The sequence below is a fragment of the Solea senegalensis genome, linkage group LG13 (genome assembly GCF_019176455.1).
Source record: "Solea senegalensis isolate Sse05_10M linkage group LG13, IFAPA_SoseM_1, whole genome shotgun sequence".
NCBI lineage: Eukaryota > Metazoa > Chordata > Actinopteri > Pleuronectiformes > Soleidae > Solea > Solea senegalensis.
In genome coordinates, this window is record NC_058033.1 from 12,071,898 (window position 1) to 12,097,568 (window position 25,671).

Here is a 25,671-nt window from a genome sequence, read left to right on the forward strand (position 1 = left end):
CGAGACACATTGCCCCACAGTGGAAGCAAAAAAACAAATCAGGGTGCACGCTTCCACTGTAGAGCTTGGTGGAAAAGAGGCTTCTTTTAACGCCTGTGTGTGGGTCTTCATGTATGTGGTGTGGGTTGTGAAATGGTTAATTGTCAGAGTCGGACCTTACTTGCTGTGAATCCAATGATTCATCTCTGAGGCTGTAATTAAAATGTGTAGGTCAAGTCTCCTATGACACTGATTTGTACTGATATTGGGGAAAGCAGTGGTGACACTCTTTCTAATTTATCCAGCAAGGATTTACAGGATGAAGGGTGACATTCTCCCCCGTTTTTGTATATTAATGCAATTGATCTGTCTATCGAGAACAAAGTTAAATTTCCAAATACTGCACGATAAAGAGATTAAGCTTTTAAATGGTTTTCCAAAGACCATTTTTGTTTTGAGCTTTAAAGCAAGACCATTGAACTTTCAATTAGAATTTCTAATGGACTATTGACTGGAATGTATTAAATGTTGCTCCACGGCTGTATAGATCCTCCTCTCGTTCTTTGGTACATGGCCCCATGGTTCCCTGTGAGTGAAATACACAAACATTCACCACAGTCACCTGATGTGTGTCGTGTCAAGCATGTGTTTTCTTTCTTTAAATTCACATGGCTCATGTTGCAGTAACTAGATGTGAAGGTGTTTACTTTAAGCAGTATTAAGTTGGCTCACCTTTGTAATGTAGGTGATTTCCTTTCATTTGTGGTCAGCCTTGTTTATTCTTTTTCTTGGCTAAGCTTTGATGTTAAACCAAGCGCTTTTGTTTGTCTTAATTTCTGGGGGGGTTCATATTCAGGCTCATGAACTGTTTCTAATTTTCTGTGATTGATCTCTATGTTTAAGTCTGATTTAATTGACTTTAATGCTATATTAAGTGTTGTCAAAATATTTATACATGTCATCTTAATTCAGCTTGCTACTCCTAGAACAGCATGGTCAAGGAAAGTCACATCTGTTATTCATCGTCTCTGCATCCTGCTCTTGTGCCTCTCACTTTTTCCATCGCTCACTCATATGTGTTTTTCCCAGCCTCTTTTTCTGTAATGCACACATTGTAGCTGCAGGTGATTATAAGCTTGGAGGAAACTGCATCAGGATACAATTTGTCAGGGCCTTAAAGTCCATTCTGTTCTGAGGGGTTAACATTCTGTTTGTGTTACAGTGCATTCAAACTCTAATTAAAACAACATTACATTCCCCATCTGCCAATCTCCCATAATCTTCTTTAATTGCTGTAATTAAACTATATTTACATGTGCAAAATACTTGTAATTTAGCAAATTGCACTCCACACTCTGCACATTTAATCAGTGGTGCTGCAGTGGAATGGAGTGATTTCCCTGTTTTGATTTCAGCAGTGGGTTGGTTTTGATGGGCTAAGTGGACCTTTGCCTGAGGTCTTGCTGAGGTTAGGAAAACAAGCCATCGGAGAAGTATTGTCATTGGGCTCTGATTGCGGATCGTGAGGCTAATTACAGTATAAGTCTGAGCTCTATTGCCAGGCAGTGCTTAGGTACATGCGTGATTGTGAGAGTGCATGTTCACTCTGTGTTTTCCACCAAGCCTCGGTGCTGCGTTCTTTGCTCGCTGCTACCTCTTGATTGACAACAACAATCCCCTTTCATTTATTACAAACGCAAAGTGAATTTGCTTAAGTGTATTTGCAACCCAAACTGAGACAACTGAGATGAGGTGGTTAATACCTGGGAATTAAACCTGCAGCTGGCTAAGCAACTGCTGTTATAATGAAAACGTCAAGGACTGGTTTTGGCTGAAGAGGAACAGCCTGCTTGTTTTCAGATTAATGGTATTAGATAAGGATTAATCTGGGTGAGGGAATTTGTCAGGCTGTATCTTTATATTGCCATTGCTAATAAGCAAGCTTCATGATGACATCATATTTCATCATACAATTAGACTTAATTAGACTTCCTTAGCATTGTTGCTTTATTTAGTCATTACACTGACGCCACAAGCTGTCACTTAGATGAGCTGAAATTTTGCACATTTTCCTTAACCGATAGTTGAGTTGGGTTAATAAACAGTAAGTCACAGAGATGCACGTCTTTTTCTCTTGTTAATTTTAAACTTTGCACCTTAGCAGCACATTAGTTACGTGGGCCTAATAAAGCAACTGGGCTGTTGCTTGAAAAAGCCACTGTTGTTAAGTCAAAGCTGCAAAGAAAACACTCTCTCTGATGACACAGATGTCAGTGGGAGGCACAGATATTACCTGGACAGCCTGGGGAAATGTGGCACGTATGCTTCTGTTGAAAAGGAAGTCTTTTTTTCTGTGTCCACACTGTTTGATTAATTTGAAAACCAGTGATCCACATAGAGCAGCATCATGGCTGTAGTCACACTGTCCTCTGCTCGAGTCATGGTGCTATGCCCCAACAAAGGAGTCAGGGCTCAGAGGCTGCTTCATCTCACTTCACATTTTGTTCTCTTCAGTTCTCTGTAAACACGGCATTGTTTCAAGATGATGAAATCCCCCAAAATGACTCGAAAGGCTGTAGTGCATGTGCCCCGCCTGTACATAGTGCTATAACACTGCTACAGAAATACACCAAAAACAGAGAGGGCACAATAAAATTAAGCATGCGCAATAAAGCATGTGTGCTTATAATAAAGCTTTATTTGAACAAGTATACATTACAGTGTACACAATCACAGAAACGCATAGAATAGACCATGCTAGGGGAACTATGGAATGAAATTAATGTTATCACAAAGCAAATAGACTAAATAAGCTCCAAACACAATAAGAGGAAGACAACGACGACGAAGATAGCAATATGGAATACAGACACAAGAGACAGGATTACATCATCATTCTCTCAAAACTGTATGTATACCCTTGAGTTGTATACATGTAAAACTGTAGGGTAGGTTTGAGATTTTCCCACCATGGAACCCATTTTTCCAAAAACAGCCTTTCAGTCTTCCCATAGCATCAGTTCCGTGTGAATAAAAAGCCGATATGTGAGTTCCAGAGAATTGACACTGAAACTAATAGAAACAGACACTGGCTCATTAATTGAAAAATTCTTAATTGGTTAAATTATTAACAGCTATTAATCAACTAACATGTTATGATTAACATCTCTAGTCAGTGTTTATCCTCAGTAACTGTGGGAACTACTCAAAGGGCAGTCTTTTTGAAAGTATAGCCTTGTCTTGAACACTCAGTTCTGAAAGATTTCCCTAGCTTCCCATCATAGCTGATGCTGAGGAGCTAACATTAGCTACATAATTTGGCTTAATTATATTCCTTTATGCCTGTATGAGAAAAGCCCCAATATAGCCAGATGGAACCAGATGCAACAGCTCAGCAGTTTAGAGTCTGAGGTTCTGCCCTGAATGACCTACCGTTCCCATCCTCATACCTTGTCAGCCGGAAACAAACCTGACAGGCAGAGCCGCTGTTTCTGCCTCCACTGTGGTAATTGAGGTTGTGAGAGTTTTCATATCCTGATAGTGCTGTTTATTAGCAGCATGCCAGCAGTATGCACATCATTAGGACGTACCACGCAGAACAGCAAAACTAAAGGCAGACTTTGCAGAAAGGAACTGTCCGAACCCAAGCGCGCTTAGATTCACTGCTCTATTGATTTTTGTGAAACCTCTTCTCTGGATATTTTATCTCAATAGATGTTCCCCTGACATTCCATCGTTTTTTCACGTTGAGTTTTTAATTGCTCATGCTATTAATACTAGTTTGTGCCTGATGCACAGATGCTGCTTTCCTGTGTTTGGTTTGAATATAAAACGTGTCTGAGTCTTTTCTGAACTAAAGACGTTTTAAAGGAGAGTAGAAGTTGCTGGTGGGTAGTGCAGTGCAAATGATGTTATAAGATGGACACAGCCCCAAATCCTCATTAGCTGACACGTAGTTCCTCTTAATTAGTTTCCATTCACTGTAATTAGCATGGATGAGGCTAATCATCCGATGTGAAAGCAATCTAACGCTTGGGATACAACGTCCTTGGCTTCACTTTCATGTCAGGTTCATTTTTTTCTTCAGGTAGTTTTGGTATTTTATTAGCTTTTTGTGGTGAAAAAGAACAATTTGTCTGCTTGTATTGAATACGATGTGTTCTCTCTATATCAATGCAATACAACACTACATATTTAGCAACTACACATTCTGTTTAGATCAGTGTTTTTCTTTCTTTTAAGTCATTCAGTCTATTTCCTGTTATAATGAATCCGTTTAACGAAATAACGTAAATCTATTTTTTGATCGAGCTCATATTTTGAAGGACTTGCACGAACACGGGATGAAAAAGTAGATATTTCAGTGACAGTGTTGTGATGTTTAAGGCTGTTGTCCCAGATCAAAACAAGTGTGTGTTGTGCAACACAGTGGAGCAGAACCACAAGTAGAACAAAAGGAAGTGATTGAGGTCTGCATTGTTGGAAGCACCTTCTGTAGCAGAATGATTGATAATCTCTCTCTCTCTGCCCGTCAAGACCATGAGAGATTCCTCCCACTAATGTTGCGTCTGCTGCCAATCATCCTTTGTCTTCCAGTGGTTAGTGAGTTTGAGTGCAGAGTACTTCCATTTTTCTCGAACACTTCTTTGTTGCAAATGGGAACATGACTTTTATTTTAAATTGCACAGACTCTTAGACAGCTGGATTGAGGATTATGCACTTAATGCCAGTTGAACTGTTACATGTGGTGGGGGTTATACAGAATGTGAGCCCTTTATTTGATTTTCTACATTGTAGATTTGAGTCTTGCGCTATCTGTGTTTTTATTGATACCAAATCTTGCCATTGATCTCCTCAGATCTTTTAAAGTGTGTCGGAAACCACAAAATGTTCTTGCACTTGGCAGCAGACAAAAGGGATGTGATCCATGGCCAATCCAGGGTAGTCTTTCTTATCCAGAGTGCCAAGGGTTAGTTCTCTCTCACTCAGCCGTTTGGAGCCCTAGATTTTACCCTGATCTAATGCAGACCACTCTTTATCTGCTCCACTCAGTGTTATTGTGACAGAGAATATTTAAGACTGAGGAGAGCTGGATGGGCCCACAGTAAATTAGATCTGTATAGACCAAACAGTATCATATTTCTGTTTTTTTAACGTCTTGCTGTCATCCTATAATTTCTCTGTCTCTTATTATTTCTTTCCTAATATGTTTTTGGTTTTCTGCATGCTGGACTGTTTTTGGGTAATGGAGTGTTTGGCATGAACTTTTGCCATATGCCTGTAGATTTGCCAAAAAATATTCCGAGCAGCTCTTTTCTTCCGCCAAGTATTTGGCCATCTGCTTAAGTCTTTAACCAGTTGTATCCAGGGACTTCATCAAGCTTGAACTGAGGAGTCGAATGGTTTTCTTCACTCCCAATTCAAGCTCGGCACTGCTGTGTAGATTTACTGCACTGGCAATTCCAACCAATCACACGTATATTTTATTATGCAGTACACAGTTGCATTTATGGGATTTGTATTTAATGACAGCCAGGTTTTCCCAAAGCTGTTTTTATGTTGTTAAAATTACAATATAGTTAAATTAGACAAAGTAGTCTCTTTTCAGTCCTTGTAAATCACTTTTAGAACTAACATTGTGCAGACAGAAAATCTATTTATGTTAGTTTGGTGGTAAGTGTTAAGTATCTGCAAATGAGGGCACACGCAAATAGCTGAAGCAGCTGCAAAAGTCATTTCCCAAGGATGTCTTTACTGGTCATGACTCTACCTCCTGAGTTAATACATGCCACACTGCCACTTGCAGAAGGGGGATTTTAAAGCAGGTCACTCTGCAGCAGAATGTGCTGCTCGTCAAAGTGGCAGAAAAAAAAAGGAGAGAGAGCCTTTCTGTGGGGGGTGGGGTTCATTATGTGGTGCACAGGACACCATTATTAGCCCCATTACACACACTGACAGCCACACATTCATTCTGCTATACCTGCTTTTTAAAGCCACCCATAAATAATGAGAACTGCAGCTCGCCTCATCTTGGAGGAAGAGAAAAAGGTCATGATAGACCAGACCTCAATTTGTCAAAATTATTTCATAATCTCGGGTCACAAGGAGATTTTTTACTTAAGTTAATTGTAGTTTGAACCACTGAACATAAATTTCCATTTGCAATCGATTTGTTAGCTCCTGCAGATTCTGACAGTATCTTTGTTGAGACCATCAATGAACGCAAACTGGCACATTGCGATGGTGATTGTATGAAACTGAATTCATGACTTTATGTTGAAAAATGTGATCAAATCATTTTGGAAAAAAACAGAAGAATCAACGTAACATGACAAAAATGACATCTAGCTAATACAATAAAGAATTTCCATGTGGACACATTTTTACATTGATGGTCTAAAGACTGAAGTTATGTCAGTGTGGATTTTCTGCCATTCCGTTGTCAGGTAGAGGTCATAGTGCCGTCCTGGTTAAATGTGCTCTGACTGGTAATCGGTTGTGCTGTGCAGTATAATTACCCAAGCTTTTATCACAGTGACCTCTCTGACAAACTTCCCTGGTGGAAGGAGACACCTGAGAGCTTCCACACTTCCTATCTGCCCTTGTTTTATCGAAAAGGCCCCGCCTGAATGGATAATAGAGCCCCTGTTCTCCCAACAGACGCATAATGGAAGGCGGAGTGGTCCTCTCTGGCAGACTACTGCGCTTCTCTGCACTAGAGAAACCAATACTAGGCCTATTGGCTGATATATGACACTAATGCACAGGCTGACTGGGGCCCTAAACAGAAAAGAGGGATTGTTCCGACTTTCGACTGGCTGTTGGATCCATGACTCACAGGTACCACACTGTCTGGCCCCTGAGACTGCTCTAATTGCTTTACATCTGTACAAAGGTTTCTTGTAATCGGGCCTTCTGCCTCCATTTGTCTTCCTTTCAGTCTCATAGTGAAAGCCTTAATTGGTCTTAGTGGGGCTTTTTTTTCCAGTTAGCTCCCGGGCTTGAGCTAGTAGAGGACTTTACCTCAGGGGCAGTGGGGTTTGCTGGCTGCCAGTGGTTGGGGAGGTTATAGAAGAGAGGAAGTCAATACTTCTTGTACCTTTAACACTTTAATTAATGTTCTACTGACAAGCAGTTTCTTTTTCCCTATAGCTTCATGTGGGGTTTGAGCTGGTGGGATCCACACAAGAGTCAGGACTTGTACTGCTTTGTGAGAGAACCTCCCATGCAGTCTCCAGTGGGCAATCGACATTTTCTGGGAATCAGATTTTTTCTTTTTATTGATTGTTAATGCACATTTTTCTACTGCTGTCTTCGAGAGCATGTGCCTGCAAGCCTCTTTAAATGGTGTTGTTTAGCATCAGGTTGTGTTTGAATAACATTATCTGGAATTAGCTTTAGTTGTGAGCCACTGAGTCATGGAGCTGTTTACATTCCTACACAGTGTGGATATGCAGGTTAGGATTAGTTTGGACATCGTTTGAGATAAAAACAAAATCAAAGTGACAGAAAAACCTCCAAACCACTAATCTAAAAAAATGAGGCGAATTATCAGATAAGAAAAAACAAAAAACAAAAAAAAAATGTCTGAAGTTGCAGAACATGACATAAGGGCACTGAAATAACAGGTATGATGCTTACAGTTTCAGCAAATTTCAGCATCACTCCACCAGTCTACATTCTGCTGTCACACTTGACTGTCAGTTGCTGCTCAGTACTTCTTTTTTATTTTGTGTACTATATACAACACAAATCCCTTTACATACATGATCTCCAGAATATTATGGACCATTCACTACACTACATATATATATAAACTACCTGATTTTATTTTTAAAGTTCTGTAAACATTCCTTCAAAAATGTTATAATCATTTTTGTATACAATCATCAATTATTTTCCAAAGCAGTTGGTAGTTAATCTTCACATCTGATTTCTGCTGCGGTTCAACTGACCAACAGATTAAAATGTAGAGTGGGGGAGCTATGTGTTGTGGCCTCTCTTCTGCTTGGTTCTGCACTGCCTTGCTCCCTAGATTTCCTGCTGACTGACTGTGCTGCCAGGGCTTAAATAGCAGCTGTAAGCGCCCAGCTGCTCCCTGCCACGCTCCACTTCTCCCCAGATGGTTCCGAGACGTTCCAGCAGCCCTCCGGAGGAGCGCTCATGAGGAAAGTGTTATGGAGTGGCTCTTTGAAACACCGGGGAGCATCCCTCACTGCACCACAGCCACCCTCCTCCTCCTCCAGCCCCTGGGCATAATGCCCAAACCAGGCGAGGGCTGCTTGTGCCGCCTGTTTTGCCAACTTACCAATGGCAGGCAGCACAGATGGTTGTGTCCGCAGTGTAGTCCAGCATGTATCATGGCCTCGGGGGTGGTCCTGAAGAGAGCACATGCCATGCCTGGCCTGGGATGCCACTGATATCCTCGATAGGACAAGACTCTGCATCTAAGTTTGGCCAGGGGCCACCTTTTTTAAAGTTATTTGATGAGATAAAAACACAAATAAAAAAATTATAATGAATTATCAAAATCACCTGGCAGGCCAGATATTATTGCTGGCAAGCCAGTTTTGGGTGGCAGGTTGCCAGTTGCTGACCACTCCTCTAGGAAGTCAATTCACTGGCTCTCAAAAGTTGAGCAGACGTTTGGAAAGCTCTTAGCTCAGACATGTTGTAGTGACACGATTTTATCTCAAATAGGTGTCTTTGATAAGTGGGTTGTTTAAGAGCTCTGCTAACCCAGGAGAGGAGGTGTTAAGTAAAACAAAGTCCATCCAAAGTCATTGTTACTTCCCTTGAACAGTTATGCCACTTTTAATGCTCCAGGGCAACAGTCTCTGACCTTGGCTGCATGTTAAATTGATGAATGGTCCACTAGCTTCACACCACTGAAGGAAATGCCGGGTTGACATCAACCATGACATTTTCCAAAGAGATTATATCATGTTTAACATACCCCGCACACTTACTCTTCTGAAAATATGTATTTGTAGAGCTGGCATTTTAATGAATACCATCTTGGTCAAATAAAAAGTGGTAAGGTTTCAATGATATAGGAAGAAAAAGACTAATGCATTTTTGCTTCATTGAAATACATTAAGAAGCCAGTTAGGAGAGGCTCTCAGTATATGTTACATACTTTAGGATACAAGCAAATAAATTCCAGGGTGAAAAGTGAGAAGCAATGTTGATCTGCAAACGCTTTAGTTTTTTCAGTCAAGTTCATGACTCCCATTTTATATAGTGGCTTATTTCTTGTAATGTAAGAAGTGACTGACATAGTTTACAACCCTTCAGACACCTCTCTTGGTGTAGTTTTTGTAAGCAAACGCTCCAGTTCTGTCAGTTTGTGGGAGCCGCTGCCTTTTCTTCACCCTCTCCTCTTGTTTTCTGCTTTGTTTGTGTGAGAGTAGGCGAGTATGCTCCAGGGACGTGTGGTGGTGCTCCTGGGTGGGGAGTGGGGGGCCTGCTCTGGTGACCTCAGTGTTATCCTTTCATGACAGGAAACATAGATCATAGAGGGGCCTCTAATGTGAAACACATTCTGCCACAACATGATCAAAGCCAGGCTGTCTGGACAACAAAGTGCCCTGTAAAGTCATATTTTGACCATATAATTGGAGAGTGATTATGGCTGACAAAACACCCCTCCCTCCCCAGTGTCTTTGGACAATACGAAAGCTCAGAGGAAGATTGAATATAGGATAGTGTGTGCTGAGTTGGCACCAAAGCTCTTAAGCAGTGGGTAGGTCAGTTTTTATTGGAGCACGATGGCTTATTCAGAGACTTAAAGCAACCAGGGGCCTAAAACAACACTCACATGACAGCTGACCCTAACTCACTAACAAGCCACCAGGCTCCCAACAATCTGTGAACTCACACTTTGGACTGAAGATGGAGCGAATTTATTTTCTCATCTGTGATAACAGTTTAGCAGAGGTTTATATTATGTCAGGTTCCCCTGCAGACTAACCAGGAATTCACTAATCATAGCTGTTTGTGGAACTGACCCTGAAATCTTCACAAAAGAGAAGGAAAAAGGGAAAACCTTGGCAGAGGCTATCGTATAGTCATATATTTTTGAGTGTTGGCAGTGCTGTATACATATTAAATCATTCCACCTAAAGAATAGAAGAAGAACCTTTGACAAAGGCAAAGATATTCATTTGATGCAGATGTTCATGGTGTGTTATTGTGCTCACATTGCTGTGGTCGTCCCAGATTGCTGGGCAAACATTTTTATCCATGGGCAGCCTTTCTTTCCAAAGTTCACCCTCCTGCTGGGGCAGTCGACATGAACATGGAGCCTTGGGGCCTGAGCTCTGTGGTGTTCTGCTCTACAGCATTCAAACAGAAAACACATGAAACACTGCAAAACAGTACAATTTGACAAGTTGTGAAACTCTGTTAGAGCACTCGCTCCAAAATCAAAGTCTCACATCACCACTCACAGTTTGGCCTATTGTTTGCATATTGTTAATAGTTTCAAAGAGCAGCGCAAGTCATCACAAGTTAAAATCCTTTTCATTCCACTTATCTGTGGCCAAATCTGCTGTCCGGGAGCTGCATTGCTTCACTACACATGTTGCTGTTTTCCCATCATATCATATCGACAGGCGTTTAATCCGTGAAAAGTGATGAAATTTGGAATCATGTCTCAAAAGCAGACCTGAGGAGCCTCAGCAATACTTTTTCACCATTTCATTCATCGTTGTTTTCAGATATGGAATGTTTTTTGAGCTCTAGCCTTAATCTTTGGTTACATTCTACACCTCTGTCAGGAGATTGAATTGAACTTAGAGAGACAGAGGGGCTCTCGAATCTTAACTGTGCGGCTGTTACTGTGGGAGGTGGTCGATGTCAAATGGCTGGTCTGTGGCTTTCCGCCTGTTTTCATGCTGTACCACTTAGCATGCTAATTAATCCCAGCCAAAGGGCCATGTCAGTCACCCCATGCTCCACCAGGGATGATCCCACTGGGCTCATCCTGCTTTAATTGAGCACGTTTTTCAGGAGCCTGCTGTCCCTGGGATTACATTAGATCCCTCTAATTCACCCAGCCTGCCACAAAGTGAATGGGAGAAGGAGGGAGCGAGATGAGATATAGAACTGGGAGATGTATAAATAAACCAAACAAACAAAAATCAGACTGAGTGTTTATTAACACCCCTGGGACGGAAAAGGAGGTGAGAGCGGGAAATCATTAGCGCAGGAGAGTCAAACTAGGCTCGTTTGATCTCACTGATGGAGGAGCAAATGTAATTTAGTGCGCTGCGAGTAATTTGTTTTAGCAGTTAGCATGGCTTCCTTTTAATTTCATTTTGCCTTGCATCAGTCTTTCAAATTAAATATTTTTATTTTGTACAAAGTGGATCTTTGTGAGCCTCGCAGCTCAAAGACCAGCCCTCAACAACTAATGTTTATTCATCTTTGCTTGTTTGCATGTGCGGTAGACAGCATCTTGACAGGATTGTGTAGTGTCGGCTTTTATTTGACTACTTACTGTATAATGAGGCAACTCGGATGTACACTGTGACAGCTCGCAAATCATAGCAGTAGAATAACAGTGTTTTTGTCACTGCTGCTCTAATTATTTGGAAGACGATGCTGAAGCATCTGTTTCAGTGTCTCACCTCACGTCTTCGTTCTTTGTAATGTTTTTTGAAATCATGTCACCAAATTGAAGCCCAGGTAGCTAAACATTTCCAATCTTAAAGTTTTACACAAACAAACACATGTGACATTTCTGTTGTAATATTTGTTGTGTAGTGTACTCACATTAGCCAAAATGTTTCCAACAATCCATAGAAATCCATATTTCTACTCAAAGTAACAGACACTTCATTTTGGTTGCCTTTTGATGTCATCATCCTCTTTAGTCTCTGTGCCATAGCTTCTGGGCCAAACCCCCTGTGAATCATCAGAGTGAGGAAGAAAATATTCAGGACTACAATTTGCCACTGTGCTTTGTTTTTTTTGTTTTTTGTTTTTCATGTTATTGTGTGTATTCGCGACTGCTCGTTGCTGTTTGTTGTGCGTTCTGACGCCAAAGTTCTCCCCGTAGACCAGAAGCGCACAGGGAGAACCACATGATACAACAAGACAACAATTCAAACTAGGTCTTTTGTTGCTGTTTTAATTGAGACCCCCCCAGCAGCGGTAATGACATACTGTGCATGCAATCTTTTTTAAAAATGTCATTCTTCAAAAAATATACACTCTCTAAAACACTGCTATTTAACATTACATGTTGTTTTTTTAACATTACACCCTTCTGTTACCATCCTGTTCACGCATTACTGCAACTCCTAGACTGTTGAAAATTCAAAAGTGGCAGAAGCACTACAGCCATAAAATCAAAATAAATCCAGGCGGTCTGTTTTTAGCAAACAAATGCAATATTGTCCATATTTCCAATTTTTCCATTTAATAACACCACCTGCTTGATTGTCAGGGAATCTATATCAAACAGAGAATAGATAATGAATAGTAAAACAAAAATAGAATGAAGTATAAGACCTAAAATGGGAGTTTATCTTGGCCCGTCACAGGTTTAATTTCTATTACAACCCATGACACAGAAGAGAGTCTCTCCTGAGTCTGTCTCTCCTGCTTTGGGATCAGCTTGTCTCTGTTCGGGTTAGAGGAGAAACGGAGAGGAGTCTTATCTCCAGGAGATGCCTGGAGCTCTGCTGCTCTGAGGCACGTTATCAGAGGTGTTCACACCGTATGGAGCCTCACTACCTGCGCTCCCCAGCAGCTGACTTGTGAGACGCCCTCCTCTGGTGACAGAAAAGCAGAGACACAAACAGGGTTAATAGCTTTTGAGGCCAAGCAGCAAATTGTAGAATCATGGGCAGCCATTTTGGATGAAAGTGGATTGTTTAGTTTGACTCCTGGTGCTCAAATGTTTCAAACTATTGAAATCTGCCAGGCAATTTCTTCACAACTTTTACAATTAATTATACGAAGTCAATTATTTCCAGGATTTCACCGTCCTAAATTGTAAATTTCACAATAATTTATGTCATTATTATTTCACAGGCTTCAGTTATGATAATTCACCATTTTTAGTTAAAAATGTATAGTATGTATGTTGTGCTGAATTATAATCTGTTAAATACATGACTTGTCAACATGTCAACATTGTGTGCAAGATTTCAGACCTTGCATTCCTAGCTGCCATTATAGACTGATAAACAACATGCACTCTAATGTGAGAACACTGCAGGGACTGCGCATCTCACTTGTGTCCCTGGCACAGCCTGCAGGGGTTGTTAGCATCGACAGTGCCGGTCTTCATGTATGAGACTTCCAGACGGATTGTTGGCAGGGCTGTGCAGTCTCTCTCAGTTGAGTGTCAGCTGGCTGCATGCCTCCCAATCTTTTCCTCTTCCTCTTCGTCGATGTCTTCCCGTCATGGCAGACCCAGAGAAAGAGCTTTATGGAGCCCCCGTAATGATATGTGGTGAATGTGCGGCACTGGCGGTGATTGTTAACAGTGGCAGCTGTGCAGATAGCCTGGATGATGGAAAATCAGTGGGACCTCATTTTGGTTTGCCAGTATGAATATTAATGGCTCGTTTCCAGGCCATGGCTAATGATGAGGAAAATTCTCTAATAAAAACTTGATGTGATGGGCAACGACCCGCGGGGTCACTGGAGACAGTCAAAGTTAATAGTGTGCCATCAGGTGTGAGGAGTTAAGTGATTAGAGGCACAGAACCTAATCCTGATGTTTTTCTCCCCCTCAGCTATGAGTCAGTGTGGGAGAGGAGGGATGGAGGGAAGCTGGAGGAGAGGGAAGCAGATGAGGTTTATATCTCTTGACAACAGTGGGTTGCAACATACATCCAACTGTAATCCATGAATGTTACAAGTATATGTGGCAGGCAAGGATTATTTTGTTGAAAACTGTGCCATTATGTCCAGTATTATCACATTTCACCAGGGATTTTTGTCGTATGAAATCTTTTGAAGCGATAGCTGATGCAATATAATATAAAAGATATGACAGTGGCAGTTTAAGCAATGCTCTTTGAAATCTGAGAAATATAATCTTGTCCTTTCTTTTCCACATAAGAAATGAAATGAACTCCTTTTTCAGAAGGAGAATTCCACAAATGGTCTGAAATGAATTGTTTGTGTGACATAGATGCCATATCACATTCTTGTTAATGTCTAGCACACAGGGTAATTAAAATACACACAAAGTGGACTGTCTCTGGGGAGTCACAATAAATGCACAAACTACACAATTTCATTTTTTTTAATTATCTCAAAGTCCTTCTATTAATCTTTGACTAATGCAGCATCTGCTTTATGCCTTGGTGCCCTGTTGGTCTGTGTGTGCCGTGTCTTTTCATTACTATCAGATAACCAGTGAAAGCTTCTCACCTCCAGGTGCCCCAGAGCCTTGCCTGTAGCTTGCAAAAACCATGTGGAGATGACTCTTGAGGCAGAGATACTGAACTTGGTGTTTGTCTCACAAATGTATTTTTAACAAAAGCAAAGCAGTGCATTAGCCTTCTTTCATGTCTTAACCACACTGAACAACAGAGAGGTTTGCCCTGTGGCAACATCTGTTTATGAAAAGCATCATTTTAGTGATGTGCTCCTACATCTCCTCTTGAGTCTCATGTCTGTTACAATCTAAACACCAAGCATCACTCATCCTTGATTTCACGTTATTGGAGCTACTACACACATCATCAGAACAGTTTACTATGTGGAGTCAATCATGTGGAATGAATGTAGAGGAGTCACGTTTGGAAGATTGTCCCAAATATTCTCTCAGTAGATTTGGGCACCGTCCAGTGAGACGTAACATAAAAACGATGTACTCCAGAGTATTGAAACCAGACATCACAAACTATAAAGTTATTATTATTTTATGGAAGGCTCCATTTTCTACCCTTACCCCCCCATCGTTCATACTTGAGCTCTCCAGTCCCAGAGTTTGCGGTCAGGTTGGATATTTTCTGGATAAGGTTTTACATTTGAAGTGAAATTGCATTCAGATGTTGGCCCGCTGCATTTGGCTAGTGCTGCACATGTGGATCAGACCTGCTTAGATTAGTCCAGACAGAGGTCTGTTCCTCCCTGATGAAACCTTCTTGGCTGCTGAATGAGGTGTTTGCCTTATTTGACTATATAGACTGTCTCAAACACTTAAACCGTGCTATTTTCTTTTCCTTGTGATTTTTTTTTCCTGCGGTCTCCTCTTCCTAACCTATTTTTTATGTGACAGTTTTGAAATCAAACAGATGCTGTGGAAATTAGATGTTCAATGTCATCACCACAGAACCCTGCTTATTTTAATGATCTGTCTCAGTCAGACACGTCATCTTGAATTTCCTTTCACTTGCTGAACTTTAAGGTGTGTTTACAAAACTGTCTTTTATGGATACCTATTCATGAAATGTGTGTCTGCCGGAATTATTTTCAAAGTAAGAGAAATCCCAGTTTATATGAGAAAATAGATTCCTTCTAATTTAAAGTCACTTAAGCATTGTCTTTTGGCACTGGATTAATTTCCTTGTGATGCCACATACTGTATATTCAAGCAGTCTGTAGCATGCACTGGGGGAACACTGTGCAGGAGGGAGGTCTTGAAACAGGAGGTTGATCCAGGGCAGATCATCATTAAAATCATAAGTCACTGCAGGTGACAGCTCTGCATGAGGCTGATGATTAAGCATACAGAAGTGCACCCCATCTTCAGTCAGCAAGATATATGGAGCATGCTCATGATGCCAAGTTTAAGATTATTCCCATTTTTTATGAAAAAGCCGAAATTTGATGTAGACCAGTCAGGTTTGTGTGTGTGCATCTGTGTGTGTGTGTGCGTGTTATAAGAATCTAATTTGTGAGCGTATTGTGACTGGGACTGCTGCTCCAGCTTTTTGTGCCAAAGCAGGTGCTGTGTAGCAAACCCCGAGCTCATCAGTCTCCTCCTGCCCGGCTCTATTTGTTGTTTCTCAATTCACAGTGGCAGGACTGGCAGACTGTGCAATGTGTGGGTGAGAAGGAGATAGGGAGTTAGAGAAGGAGAGATGGATATGGGAGGTGTGAGTGGGGGATTTAAGAATAAGCATGGCACACATCCCCCATTTCACCATCGCGGTCTTCCTCTGTTCCCCATGAATAATGTGGCACAGTCACTACCCAGTGGTAGGCCAGGCATGCTGCCATATCAAGCCATTGTGGAGGGTGAGCTGTCCAGATTGGCAAGTCTGGGCTCATCCCCATTCTAGCCACACAAACCACATTCTCCCCATCCCAACCTGCGGAGAGGAGCACTGGGCTCCAAGATGGCAATCAAGGCTTGATTTGCCAACACATTTCCAATGATTAAAATGTAATTAGCACAAGCTAGCACCTCCTCCCCAGCTAATTTCCACACACGCTGTGACAGGCAGGCGGTCGGCGGCACCCAGGCCCCAGCAGCAGATGGAGGAGGATGCGGCGGGAGGGGAAAAATATCATTTTGCCATGTGACTCTTTGCATCAGAAAACCATCAGGATGCGCAGCTATATCAGGAAAGAGCAGTTAGGAAAAGGGAAAGAGGGGCGCTTGAAGACAGCCCATCACATTGGCACTGTTGGTGCTGACCCTGGCAATGGCTGCCATCTTTCATGCTGTCTTTCCAGCTTCCAGGCATGCAGGCAGGTTGGCTGCTTTCCTGGACTGTAACCCCTTCAGCCATCCTGCAGGACAACCTGGCTCTGACTGATAAGCAGACACCGTCCTCTGTGTAAGGTTGTAATGAAGCCCACATCAACCATAATTAATTTTAAGGTCATTGATAGCAACCAGCATAACCTGAGGCTAATGTCACTCATGGGAGTGACAATATGCATCCATCACATATTCAGACTTAAGAAGGTGCCATTTAAGAAAATACTAGATTAGAGAGGACTTTAAACCCCAGAGACGGCACATCAGAAATTATAACAATCCTTTTTTAATACGCTGTGTTTTCCTTCCATTTATATGCATGTCATTTTCGTCTTGATTGACTCAGCATCTGCTAGTGTTTGTGGACCAGTGGATTTCCAGAAAATTATGTTGGAAAAGGGAACATGGCATACTTGCCTTGCACGCATCCTTGTGTGATGTGGTTACGTCTTTCTGCGGGTAGCTCTGGCAGGAGACTGTGGTGATTCCTGCTGCTGCAGACGAAAGCATAGCTGCATCATTTAGCATTCGGCCCATGGCTCCTTATGTTCCCCTTCCACTGGGCCAGTATTACACTCAGCTGGAGAGGATTTAGGACAAGAATAATTTACTCCTACTTTCAGACCAATATAAACAAAAGCCTTGTTGCTTGGACAGAGTGTAGGGAAATTTGTCAGAGCACTCAGCCAAAAGAGAGGCCGGGGTGCACAGGGGGCAATCAGAAGTGCTCCGGATACAGGCCAACATCAACAGCTCTTAGACCTGAAGCTAATGTTTGACATTCCTGTGTTACTTAAACTAAACACTAGGGTCAAGCTGTACAGTATAATGCTGGCCCTGTGTAAAACGCAGTATCACTTTTCTTTGTCAGTCCCCTCCCAAGACTAATGGTTTCCTTACTGTACATGACTGTAAAAAAGACCTGTTTCCTACCACCGAACTGTCAGAGAGCTGGCTGCACTGATTTCAATAGCACCACTGTTTTCAGTCTAACATATTCTCTTAGGCCTGACCTCTAATATATAGTATGTCGTTTCATTTGTATTTAGTGTTTTTGACATTATTATCATGAACGGTAGCACTGCAGGCGTATTCATCCTCACCTGGCAGCACCTATTCATATAATCCAGGATCATAGCTATAGCTGATTTTATTTGATTTCATTTCACATCCTAAAACATACCTTAGTTATTAATGATTAGGTCAAGCAATTATTTATAATGTTCCAAACTCTCAAGTGAGAAGCAGAGACTGTGTCTGTTTCTAATGAAGTGTCAGAGAGTAGAAAAACCAAATATGCAGGGATTCTCATTCCCCTGCCTGAGGTTGCTTTATGCATGAGGCAAAGCATTAGTTTGCTATGATAACTTATCAGTGAGTGACAGCTCTGACTTGTTTGTATGCCTGAGGTGTGTTTTTATGTCTTTGGAGATATTATTATTATGTGTTACTTTTTACTCTGTACTTGAGCAATGATTTTGAGAGAGCTTTGGTGTCTCCGCCGTAAGGACAGTCAGATTGGCTGCCCTTGACTGTCGGGTCTGATCTCTGGATTTTTTTACTTTCCTCGTTATAAAGGAATTCCATTTTATTACGTTTTTTTCTTCTTTCTATCCGTTGCAAGGCTGGGAAATTTGCATACCACTATTCCTGGGGTTAAAAAAAAAAGAAGCAATAATAGCAATTTCTTTTCTTTTCTCTCCCCCACCAGCCGTGTGAGTGCTTGGTTTAGTGGCACCTGTGAAAGCGACAGACGCAGGGATGAGAAGTGAAAGAGAGCAGTTGATTAAATCATCATCAAGTCGTAGCACAGAAAGTCAATTCTGCTCGCCGTCTACAGTGATATCCTTTTATCTTAACGTAATGAGCTATGGCATTTTTGCATCGGGTAATACGATGAGTTCCATTAGCATGTTCCATTTGCTTCACAAGCAAGGGCAAGTCATTCCAGCCAGCTTCTATCTTGACAATCAAAGCAATTGGCTGCACAGTCAGGGAACAGGGGAAAGGAGAGAGAGCGGAACAAGGGAACATGAGAAAGAAAAGGCTGGTAGTGGTTTCATGGATCAAGGACACAGAGGAAAAACTAAAATGATGTTATTGTCATTATTTGAAGCTCTTATGGTCCTGGGTACGTGAGGTGCACAGGCAGAGAAATAGCTAATGAGCTATTGGTTGCTTTACTGTTGTACTGTCTTGTCTGCAAGAGATAAATACATGGTTGACACACCCATTTATTCACGTGTGAAAATAGATGCCATTCTGTGTTACAGAATTTCACCTGTAATCACAATCTGCACTTGTCTTTCATTACCCTTACATTTTCTTCCAGCTGACAGTCTGTGGGGGTGCTAACTCTCGGCGCGCTGTATTAAAAATGTGGGTTGGAATGATGTGGGTGGTGGAGAAAGAGAGCGAGAGAAAATGGAGAGCAGGAAAACGTCTGAGAAGTGTTTGCCCAGTGCGTTTATTGCCTCTGCATAATTTATGAGCTGCTGGAGCTGACCATCATGGCAGTGTGCCGCGGGCGGCCCCTGGGGCCATGTGGGACAGGCCTGTAAATTGGATGCTATGCTCCTGCTGAGCTCGCACAGCCCTCTTTTACCATCCAACTTGAGAGGCAGCCCAACAACGAGCTCAGCCAGGTACCTTTGAGATCTGCAGGGCCCCAGATCAGCAAAAAAAAAACACGACAGAGGGAGAGAGAGGGGGGAGAGAGACAGAGATGGAAACAAAATAAAAGGGAGGGTAAGAAAAAAAATGTCTAAGCCTTCTGTCGCTCAGTCCCTGCGCTGTCAGTCATTTTAGCACCTTCCATCACCCCTTCACTTTAATCGACACCCACTAACCCCCTCCCTGCACCCTCGTCTCACACACACACACACCATGCCAACCTCTGCCCATATCCCCCCAGTGCCTTCTTCATTACTGACTCCAGTGCTTCTCTGCACCTCAGCCATATGCACAACGTCGAGGGCCGCCATTCACCCAGCATTACACTAATTAGTTGATAAAGAGTTAAGTGGACCTTGAAATTGAAATTGCAAAGGAAAAAATGAAATCTAACCACTCTTTCCTCCCTCTATTACAAAGTTCCCGTCCTCCTCTTGTCATTTCTCCATCCGCAGCCTCAAGCAACAACACATATTATATATGGAATTATAATTCTAGTGGCGCTTACGTGTTTTGAGATTCTGGCGCCATGTGAATTTCACATAGTTTTCGACAGGGGCATGGCTGCTCATGAGAAATGTGCTTTGTGTTGTAGCTAATGAAGTGATGTCAAAGGTTTGTCATTAAAGTGCGTACTGATGAGAGTCCAGAACAGCTAAAAAACAAGAATGCAGATATATAAAGTATTATTACTCATTTCTGACTTTCTTGTTCTTGCAGTGTGACACTGAAAGTGATCAAGACAACAAGGTAAGCAAAGATTTTACTCATAATGAAGACAAGGTAAGGCTGCCATTAACCATACAGTTTGTTTTCATGCACCAGCAAAGCATCAAAGCAGAGTTTATCATTCAGACCAAAGAGATTCAATCATTATGCCTACTTTAAGGCTGAGAATATACTGTAATTAGAATTCAACATCCTGTTAATAACTGAGAAGTCTTTAATTAGCTATGCATTAATTATAAATGACTTAATGATGTGCAAAATCTAAATCAAACTGTTCTGGGTTTTTAGGATTTGGATGGCATTTAAATGAGATTGTGACAGACGGGGTTGAGGGTGCAGGCTTTCTCATGCTTAAAGCCAAGCACTGACACTATTATGTACTGTACATCTTGTACATCTTGTACTATTGTCTGTTTTTGGAATCCACTGTACCTTTAATCTAAATCAACATTTCCTCTAATCAGAAATGTAAGGGCAGGTTGAGAGGCGCTTTTTTTCCTCATGTACATGCAGTGAAAAGATTATCTAATCGCTGTTTGTTTGTTTTTTTCTCCATTCTCATTCATACTTAAGCTTTTGTGTCAGTACATCACTCTACATATTGAGAGTTTGCACTGTCGGTGGTGCTAGAGAAAATAGTTGTAGAAATATCTCTGTCACATGGTCACATATTTGTTAGTATACAAGGTCTACAAATAACCATCCAACAGAGAACTGCAGAAATAATCAAAATGTATAAAAGAGCATGAGCATGTACCTACAGTGTTTAGTGGTTTGAACGCATTTTTTCCACATAGTTCTGTCCATATTTGAGTCAGCTGGAAATGGGATCATTTCTGTGTATGTGTGTGTTGCAAAAGTCTTGAATTTGTCTCATGTGCAGAGCGATTAGACTGTGTACCACAGAACATTAGCATAAAAGTAGCTAAGAGGCTTTTTTTGAGTTCTTTGATGTTGACACTGTGTAAATGTATGATTAAACCTCAACTTAATTATTATTACTTTATTTAAAAAAAACAACTAAGTTTAATATGTGAGGAAGAGTTCATTCCTGCGTAGCCTATATTCATTTATTATGTATATCAATGGATGTACTGATAATAATGACTTAAACGACTTCAACAATGTGCTTTGTCTAACAGTCTAATAACAATATCTGGCGCATTTGATATTCCATAAAACCAGTCAGTGGCAAATCAACAAAATCCTCGCCCATGACTGTACAACCATGCTGGTGTGGGATCTCTCTTCATCTCTATATAATTGCTTTTCAATGGATTAAAACACTAAGGAGCGACGTTAGTAAATTACAGACACGCAAAACAAAACTGACAAATTTAACGTGTAAAAGATAAAGTTTAAACATTTTCAACAAAGCTGTCAAATTCTGGTCCAGGCCAACTTTTTTATTTGTATTTGTATGCATCTGTGAGTTTGTTGTAAGCCATCTTCATAGTGTTTAGTGCTGCTCCATTTATAACATCCAGGTATTCACAGTTTAAGCGTAACTCATAGATTCTAAGAGCAGCCATATTATCCAGTGACTTCTAACTGGAGATCTAGATCCACTCTAATGATTAAGTAAGACCATTTGCTTGCGGTGTTTAGACTGTGCAGCAAATTGAGTCATTACTCAGTGTTGTCGATTTAAATTGCTCCTGTCTCGGTGGCAATTCCTTTTTGTTTCAGGAAGAGAGAGAGAGCACGGTGAGCAGTAATCCCCCAGTGACTGTATTAATTCACCCTGGCTCATGTTACGCTCCTGATGAACAGCATTGACTACACCTTCCTGTCACTGATTAATTGTGTGTTAAAGTAACAGAGGAGTGAATTAGTATATTGGAGGCCCATATGATGGGCTTCCTTATGTAATTTTTTCTTGATTTAACAGACTAATTGGGGCTCCCACTCATTTTCAGCCCCCCAGTCCAGATCACTTCTGCCATTATCGGCTCCTGCCAGGCGCTGGGCGCAATACGCCCACTGTCGCTGTTGCCATTTGCATTCTGTGGGCGACACGGTCTACTTTACAACACCGCAGCAGAGACACGGGAGAGAAAAATCGTTTTAATGGGCCAAATGCATTCTGATGAGGACAAACGTGACTTATTTCGTTTCCCTTCAAAAGCAGGAAATGGAAAAAGTGTTCCCAGGAGAAATCATGTTCTGCCTGGTGTAGAAGGCCGCTGCAGTGTCGGCGGGAGCTGCCAGGCTTTGATAGGAGACAGCTATTCGCATCGAGATGTGTGTGCACACAGTTCTGCTCATGTGTTTGTATGCAAGTGGGTGTGTAAGTGTCTGCATGTGCTAGGAACTGTCGGAGCATTTGCTCATTACTAAGTGTCCAGCAGAATAGGCCATCGAACAACATTACATACATGTTGATGGTGTGCTGGGAGACAGGCTGGAGGCCAGGCCCGCTCACCGTACTCACTTGTCACCCAACACGGGTATCATTAGTGCTATTTGTGTTATCTTTAGCTTCTCTGCCAATTCCCTTCATAACCTTTTCTTTGGCAGCCGGCCTGTCGAGCAGTCCAGTCAGAGCTCAGATAATGAGAAGGGCAAGGTGAATTTTTAAGGCTTTATTGTAGATGTGAGAAATGTAACAACAATCCCACAGATTTGTTAGGTACATAGGTCGTTTTTTTATTCCGAGTAAAACAGGATGAGTTGCCATGTATGAAGCCTCTATTACACAGTGAGCCACAGTGAGAGTGTGAGCTCCAGGGAAACTCTCAAAGCTTTTCTTTGTTGAGGATGTCCATGTTTGTCTATCGTTACGCTGTAATTCTGCCAGTTTCTCGCCGCCAAAACTCAGGCAGCAAAAAAAGTAGATGAGGTTGGTCATTTTCTAAGGCCTACCTGTAGATGGAACTGGTCCTCTCAATGGTCGCCATTTACAATGCTCTACTTCACTGAAAGGAACCCGCAGTGAAAAGAGCTCCAAGGTCTCAGGTGTCTTTCATCCGACAAAACCCCAATAGCGTGGCCTTGTTTTATGGTGTAGTTAACAGGTCACCCACCATCTGACACCTTTTAGGTTGACAGTGAAACGTCCCCTTAGTCTGAACTTGTATCATCCAGAGCTCTGGATAACCCGTCCTTTTTTGCTTTTGCCTTATAAAATATATTCACCAAAATATATTCTTTGTAATATTGTCAAGTGCACTCATGCACTTATTCTGTCTGGACTTTCCAATGCTTAAGTGATTTTTGCTGGAAAGTGGCACCTTGAAACTGCCAGTCAAATGTTTTAGTGTGAATATCAGCTCGTACTTTCTCCTGCTAAAATGCTCTCCAATCATTTTACCTCGGCCTTTTGTACAATCTCTATCACTCTGCAGCGGTTTTTATTTCGCTTTCCCTTGGCTCTGGGATGTTTTTATAGAGACCACACCTTTCCTAAGTGTTATTTACTTGCTTTATCAGCAGCCACAAGCTGTAAATGCCATTTTTGTAAAAAAAAATGCTTTGTGTCTTATTAATGACCATGCAACAGAGTGCTGTAATTTGCTGTGCTTTGCTGTTATTGGAGGCAAGGGATCTAAAGTGGGTGCTTTAAAGCAGCTGAGAGAACCTGTTTGTCCTTGGCATAAAATAAGTATCTGAACTGGTAATATATTTGCTGTTTCTCTTCCTTTTATTGTTTTGCTGTGTTTGCCCTCAGGCAATTACAGCCGAAGAGTTGTGTTTCTCAATCACTCCGCAGCACTGTACATAAAACCATTTTATACCCGCCCCCCCCAACCCTACCTCCTTCCACTGCAGTGGGAAGGATGAGTAATAAAAAGGAGAGAGCAACTTGTCAGCGTTAAAAGATTATGTGTTTTGCCCCCTCCAAAGGAAGAGAGTAGTGTTTACAGGCTTGAGTGGGTGCTCGCTAGGCCGAAGCTGAGGCTGATTGCACTAGAGTACCCTGTCAGCCTGTGATTTGTCATGTACTTTATCATCCTTGTCACTCTGCTGAGCGTTGTCATAGGTAACGTTTCCGCCTGCCCCCTCCCCCTTCTGTGCTTTGTACCCAGTCAGTATAGGAAATTTGTATTTACTTTGGGGGAGTGTAATTTGTTCCTCATGGATAATATGACCCTTAGCGGAGCCGGATCACAGGTTAGTTGAAGTGATATTTTCCGGTAATGGTAGTCGTACATCATGGCTGTCAGGCCGGGTTAGGAGGCGAGCACATTACAGCTCCATTTTAGCACTGCAGGCATCTGGGATTATTTTCCATAACCAAGTATGACATGACTGCTCTGCGGAGTGCATTAAATTTTTACTAGGTTTTTTCCCTCCCCTGGCAACTTCTGTGGCTTTTTCCCCATCTGAGTCTCAGGGCTGCCACTGTGATAGATACCCCCAATGTCCCAGCAGCCCTGGCTAAGGTTAGCTGTTGTTGCAGACCTACACCTCTCCCCCTTATCCAAATCCCTGCTCCCTCTGAGGTGCAGACACAAGTCCACGGCTCACCAGGAAACACCATGGCACCATGGGGCTGGTGATTGTTTTCTTTACCTTTTCCATCCTTCCCTACGCCTGTGTTTTCTCCTCCATTTTGATATTCTTCGGTAGCAAGGTCAGCAGTGTCAATGCCACCTCTTGCTTCTGACAAATGGCTGCTCCCTGTCTGATAATCAGGAGAGTCTCAGAGGTGGACGAGCAGGCGGAGCTCATTAGGGCACCGCAGATGAGAAATTAATGTGGAGATTCCAGGCCTGGCAGAGCAGAGAGCTGCACTGATGAGAGGAGGGGATGTAGACGTGTGTGTGTGTGTGTGTGTGTGTGTGTTGGATGGTTGGTTAGCATTGAGGGGGGTGTCTGATGGATGACCAGGTCAGCAGGCTGCAACACTCCCAGACACAGACACACAAATACACACACACACACACACACACACACACACCTTCCTGTCCTCCCCCTGTAACCTCCCCTTCTCCTTTTTATCACCAAACCTCCATTGTGGTGCAGCACATCCCGCCCCTCTGCCCAGCAGTACAGTAATGACACTGTAGACCGTAAGGCCACGGGATAGAAGGTCAGTTTCACCACTCATGCTGGTCATGCTGGTCAGTGAATGGAAGCAGCCTCGTTTTTTGGTGTGAAATAAGATGGTGACATTACCTATCTGTCCCCTTCCCATGCTAACAGATTGCATGTCCCCCTGTTTACATCCTTATTTTGTTTATACAGTGACCAAGTATTGCATTAGAGGATATTTGAGGAGCTGGAAGCATTGTGCCAGCCTGTTGGATGACCTTTAGGGCTCTGACTCGACACCATCCTCATGCTTTGACTGTGACCCATTTACCTCCAGCACTTTAAAATCCTGGTTGTCCCACAGGTAAATCCTCATTCTGCCATCACACATCTCTCCTTGCTAAAACCTCTGCCCCTAGATTTGGACAAATGTGTGTATCCATCTCGAGTCAAAGCTTTTTGAAGTTTGCGTCATCTAATTTGAAACATCAATATCAGGAAGAAAAAACAAGTTCAAAACACAGCCTTCAAAAATACTAAAGTATACTAAATACTTAATAATAATAATATTGACACATCAATTTTTTTTAAAAATGTTTCATGGTCAATGTCAGATCTTCTGCAGCTCATAT

The 25,671-nt window shown here is 42.0% G+C and overlaps 1 protein-coding gene across 7 annotated transcripts in view; it reads left to right on the forward strand.

Annotated features, from left to right (window-relative positions):
- Positions 1-25,671, forward strand: part of auts2a (activator of transcription and developmental regulator AUTS2 a) — a 266,406-nt gene that overhangs the window by 150,260 nt on the left and 90,475 nt on the right. For all 7 annotated transcript variants that reach the window (XM_044041711.1, XM_044041714.1, XM_044041713.1 and 4 more), the window contains one exon: positions 20,054-20,083. In XM_044041711.1, coding sequence (XP_043897646.1) covers positions 20,054-20,083 — 30 coding nt within the window. The remainder of the gene's footprint in view (positions 1-20,053; positions 20,084-25,671) is intronic.